The sequence below is a fragment of the Aptenodytes forsteri genome, unplaced genomic scaffold, assembly GCF_000699145.1.
Source record: "Aptenodytes forsteri isolate BGI_AS27 unplaced genomic scaffold, ASM69914v1 Scaffold145, whole genome shotgun sequence".
Classification (NCBI taxonomy): Eukaryota; Metazoa; Chordata; class Aves; order Sphenisciformes; family Spheniscidae; genus Aptenodytes; species Aptenodytes forsteri.
Window position 1 is genome coordinate 134,878 of NW_008795122.1, and position 5,763 is coordinate 140,640.

Below are 5,763 nucleotides of genomic sequence, written 5' to 3' on the forward strand. Positions count from 1 at the left end.
CTTGCTGAAATCATCCTTAACTGGACTTGCTGCGGAAGGAGGTTGGCATCCTGCATATAGTACGCTTGCCCAAGCAGTGGCCCCACTGTACGCCCGGGATTAGGTGCTGTATATAAATTGTTGCAGCCTGCCATTCAATCTGATTTCCTAAGTGCTGCATCATCCTTTTACCTTTGGCAAAGTCAAATGCTGTGGGTGAACAGGCAAGCAGACTTCTGCAAGGTCAGCACTACAGATTTATCTAACTTTGTGATAATGTGTAACTTTGACGTCTTCAGGAGCGCTAAGTTTTATTTATTGATTCCCTTTGCAGAGTCCCAGTCTGTGAACCTGTCTGTACTGCACTGGGGACAAGTGGGACTTGTTAAAAGCAGACACGTTCTTGGTAAGTAGCATACTGAGCTTCTCTCATGGATACAGAGGAAAAAACTAAAAGCCTCCCTGGCTGGAGGAGGGTTGCAAGGAGTCATATTTGAACCTAAAAGTTTGGAAAGTGAGGAGCCTGGCTCTGTGACAGCAGAAATTACTCGCTGTGTTCAATTGGGCAAAGTTGCACTATGCTATTTTGAAAAGTATGACTTATTTTTAATCCGGTGACTGCTATAACAAAAAGTGTTACAGAAAGCAATTCCATGCAGTATAGTATTGAACTTCAAGGAGACTTTTTCAAAGGTCTTATGGATGGAAACCATTTAAACGGTAGCAGGAATTTATTTGTCCGCGATAGCTAGAGATGTTGTGTAACAGCAAAACTCTTTCTCTTAAGCCATCTTCATCATATGAAGACGTATTCCAGAGCGGCAGGCAAAACTCTTTTTTTTTTTTGGACAGCTCGCATTTATCCTTTTGTAATTATTTCTTGTTGATTATTTTAATACCTTAAAAAGTCTTATTTATCTGAATAAAACTGCAGTTATGCTAATGATGCGCTTTTCCTGTATTTTATACCATATAATAGTGAATTGCAGGCATCTTTTTACCATTGTTTTGTTTCCTTCAGTGGTTAGAAATGAACTTACCTTGGCAGGAAACACTTAGCAAGGCTGGCAAAAAGACTGCTTAGCCCTCTCATGCAAGGTGAGTTCAGCTATGTGGTATGACTCCCTCAATATTGTCTCTCTCCTTGCATTACCACAGGGCACACGTGTAGTAAATAACATAATAGGTGAAGCAACACCTGAACTTGTCCTTGGGAGCTTCCGGTTCCAGGGATATGGAAGGGAATTGATTGTTTTCAGGACTCTTAAAACAATGCACAGCGTTTATAGTATTGAAGTTAAATGAGGTATTTAAAAGCATATTGACTATATGTCCACTGAAATTGAGCACAACTAGGAACTTGTATTTTTAAGATTAATTAAATCAAAATGTCACTTACTGTAAAATCGGTCTTTAAAAAGAGAAGATATGTTAAGGTTTGTGATGGTGCTGCTTTAACTCCTGGTTGACAGTGTTAACAGAGCAGATTGCAGCTCCCTAACCTCTGCCTGCAGCTAAGCACAGCAGCTTGTTGCGTGGGGAGCTGCATCTGCAGAGGTTTTGGCCTGAGCCTTGACCCATCTACGCAGTGGTTTCTGAAACACAACTGGCAACAGATTAGAGCTTGGATATTGACAGAAACAGAGTCTTAGACAATTTTGCCTTGTGCGGTTACTGAATGAAACATCGTGCTGGGAGTAAAATGAACTTTTTCCACCCCCCCACCCTCCCCGAGGGTGTGGGCGTTGTGAAGAAAGCTAGAGATGTTGAAATCCCTGTCAGAACTTCGCACTCTGGAGGTGAGCTAGGTAGAGGGGATTTAAACGGCACTTTACCATGTACGTGCAAACAATGGTTGTCAGAAAAATAGGAAAGCAGTCAGAAGATTGAGGGCAACTTCACTTGCGATCATTTATGTGCCAACAATTATTAACTCAAGTAGAGCGGGCAAACTATAAAACTTACTGCAGTGACTTGGGAAGTACTGCGCTCTATAAATAATGAAATGAGCAACAGTCAAGAATTTAAACTAGCATCGATAACTTTGCTTTTAAGCTCAACTAGTAATCAATTTGGAACCATTTACTTGTCTTGCATGCCTTGCTATCTAGAAGTTTTATAGCCTGTCCCTTCCTGTGTGGGGGACAGTCAGACAAACATTAGATTTAGCCCAAATGAAAAGACAGAGGTCAGAAGGTGGGAACAGAGCTAAATCCTGCAGAGGAAGATGCTGACCTATGGAATTTTTGCCTACCTGCTTTAGGAGATGTTTGTCTTCCTTCTACTCACATTCCTTCCTCCTTTCTGCTACACACTAGCTCGTCTGCTGGTGTCCCCTAACAGAAGAAGAAAGGAAATCTCCAGTTGTAGGACGGAAACATCTTAAAACAATGATAAAATACTAACTAAAGCTGGCTACCATTTAACAGACCTCCTTTAAAAAGTGCAAAGAAAGGCTAACATGTAAAAGAATATGGCTCCAAACTTAGATAAAAAATCCAAATCTGAATAGTCATTAGATAAAGTGTCAGGGATGAAACTCTGATAAAATACATTGTTATATCGATTGTGGCATAGAGCAGTTGTATGATTGGGTAATCTGAGCTTTAAATCTACAATATTTACAGTTCTGACTAAGCCTAAGGAGGACACGATATCTAATCTAAAACATCTGTCACCAGTAGTGTAGTGAGAAGGGATTAGACAGCACACCTGTGTACCTTCCAGTGAAGCTTGTGCATTACTTTGACTGGATAAAGACTGCAGCTTTCAGGTATCAGCAATGCTGGGTTATAGATGCTATTGGTGATTCTTTGCCATATTAGACACTCTGAGCTACATATTTTTCCAGAAGAACAAGTGGAAATTATTTTTATTAATGGTAAATATTGAAATTAGACAGGCACAAGATATTACTATTAGGAAGGTTTGAATTATTCAGATGTCTGAAAGCAATTCAGACATCTCCTTGGCCTCTGGTCTCTAAGCATGTTCTGTAAGCGTTTTAAGTTTCATCAATGTGTGCAGTTGATAGACATGGTATAAAGCTCATGGTTTTTTTATAAACCTCCATAGGGATAAATGTGGTTTCTTGGGCAGTGAAGGGAATCCTTCCTTTTTACTCATTTAATAACAAGTTATCACAATAAAAATCTCACTGATAGCTTAGGTCTCCTCTGCGTTGGGTAAAACTACAAATGCTAGCAGCAGGGTTTGTGTTACAGGCTTGTTAACTATACTGCCTACTCTTAAAATACACTGGTGCGTGCTGCAGCGTGTCATTACGCACAAAAGAAACTTACTGAATTCTATTAAAGTGATTTACAAACATTTCTCTAAAATGCTGAAATGTTCTGATACAAAGCTAAAGGTACGAAAACGTTTGTACGTACTTCGTGGTTTCAGAAGTCCTTTAGGTCTGACTTTCTGCCAGGAACACTAACCACCACTTCCGAGTGCTGGCACTTCAGTCCTACCAACTGTTTTCTAAACAGGTAGTGATGTTTTTATGAACTAGCAGAAAGAGGAGAGAAGCTCGTCACCGTGAACCTGGTTCTCATGAGTCAGCTGCTAGACTGGGGAATTCTCATCCTACCTGTGAAGCACCATTTGCCTGCAAATGGGACTGATCTCCTCTGCAAATGTTTGCCTGTGATCGGGATTGGAGCCCCTATTTCCCCCAGTATATAAAGCAAATAAATAAGGCTTAACATCTTTGCCATGATTATGTTTTCAAAGGCCATTTACAGAAAAATCTTTAACTTTGGCTGACCTTAGTACAACGTCATCGGGTGAAGCTGTAGGGAACAGTTGGTTTCTGTGTAGCACAGTCTTTATTTTGGCTGGCAGTCTATTAACTGATAAGTGGGTAAGCTCATGCCAAGCAAAGTCAGGCATATCATGAGATTCTGCTTTGCCTGTATAAAGAAAGTAGCCTGAGAAACAGCTTTGTAGGCTAGTAAACAAAAAAATATACACCAGAATTTGGGGCTGACCAATTCTGATTCTTGAGGACTTTGACAAAAGGACCCTGTCAGGTGTTTTGTTCCTCCCTCTCCCTTCCCTAGATCTAGAGTTGTCCTGCTTTAGTAAGAACGGTACTCTAGCTCTGTCGGAACTGCCTTGAACACAGCAGTTTGCTGCCGTTTTCCCTAACCCCTCAAGGGAAAAAATGAAAAGCAGTTCTTGTTTCTTGTGAATACCTTCTAGTGGCTGCATAATCAAGCCTCCTTGAGCAACAGCAGAATGACATGGAGAATTAGTGTCACTCCTGCCCAAAGGGTGTGCAACACCCATGACACAAGGCTCTTGTTAGGTGGTGGTTGTGTGGTGCTTCTGTGGGGTGTTTTGGGGTTTTATTTTTATTTTCTTTACAGCAGCGGTCACTGGAGTTAAACAGTATTTGTTTACAGATTCAGGAAAATAGCACTGCATTGTCAGTGTGGAAGAAACAGATTTTTTTTTTTTTTTTTCCTAAGACCTTTACATTCCTAGATGGCTTACATCATATACTGGGAATTGCATTCAAAGGCAGCTTGAATTCAGATCAAGCTTTGCCTACTTGTAGTAGATGGGTGTTACTGATAAAAACATTTTACGCGCACCATGCAGAGATTTATTAAAGTTGCTTCTACAAGCGTCTGTAGTGAATTTAGCTTTCCTTTGAGCTCACTGAGAATGGCAAACTATTTATTGCATTTATATGAAACACTATTTTGACAGATTTCTTCAGAAGTAAAGAAGCAGAAAAGGAGACGTTCTGTTCTTTGAAAATAACTGGAACCACTGGCAAGAAGCAGCAACACTGTGCATCAAACAAGGAAAGCATTTCCAGGTGATCAAAACATGCTGTTGAACTGAATTTTGCAGCTGCATTTTCAAATGTACCATGGGATGCATCAAATCCAAGGATGCCTTTCCAGGTTCAAATGCTATCCAGGATGAAAGGATCAGGGAAGGTCATGAAGGATGCACCGGGGAGAAATCATCACTGATAGCAGTGGAGGTGGATGAGAAAGGTCCATCAAGCACCATAGTGCTAGACTATGCACACCGTCTCTCCCGTGAGATTCTTGATCAGGCGGTGAAACAGTGGGCAGTGACTGAAAGCAAATATAGCGACATCCCTTATATTGAAAGTGATGTGCCCTGAGCCCTGACTAGCAAGGACTGTCTTCACAGTGAGTGTCCTGTCTGTTAAGCAGTTTGTATTTGGTACTAGTGCAAATAAAGTAAAATCAGCTGTGATTTGAGCACAATGCCACTATATGAATGCGTTTGCAAGGAGTGGCTGAAAAAACCTGCCTTTTAATCTATATTGCTAAGAAACTAATTGGATTACAGTAGAATCTATTAATCAAGTGTCATTTGTTATCAGCCGTATGTTGAGTATATTCTTTGTATGTGTTGAATGTGATCAGAAATTAGTGTAAAAAAGGATGAGAAGAATGTGGCTGCCCTGCACCTGGACAAGCACTGCCAGCGAGGCCCCAAAGATGCTTAAGAACAAAGCATGGGTTATTTTTACACACTGCGTAAAAAATCAGTGGCCTGTTTGTAGGTGAAAAGAGAAGAACTCTCTATGCTTGGTAAACTTGTCCGTGTTTTGCTAAAGTGAAACCAAGGTCTACATGTAGCAAAGATAACTGCTGTCATAAATTTTACTTTGATCCTTTGATCTGACTAAATCTGTAAACAGCAAAATAATGAAGGCAATGAGAAGCATTTTATAAAACCAAGCAGTATTCAGGGAACCATATGGATTATGATACTATTCAGCTTCCA

At 40.4% G+C, this 5,763-nt stretch overlaps 1 protein-coding gene across 1 annotated transcript; it reads left to right on the forward strand.

Annotated features, from left to right (window-relative positions):
• The first annotated feature begins 308 nt into the window (after positions 1-308).
• On the forward strand, positions 309-5,329 carry CUNH2orf88 (chromosome unknown C2orf88 homolog). Its single transcript, XM_009277118.2, has 2 exons — positions 309-385; positions 4,702-5,329. The coding sequence occupies exon 2, from the start codon at positions 4,868-4,870 to the stop codon at positions 5,129-5,131; it is 264 nt and encodes an 87-aa protein (XP_009275393.1). The 5' UTR covers positions 309-385; positions 4,702-4,867; the 3' UTR covers positions 5,132-5,329.
• The last annotated feature ends 434 nt before the right edge of the window (positions 5,330-5,763 follow it).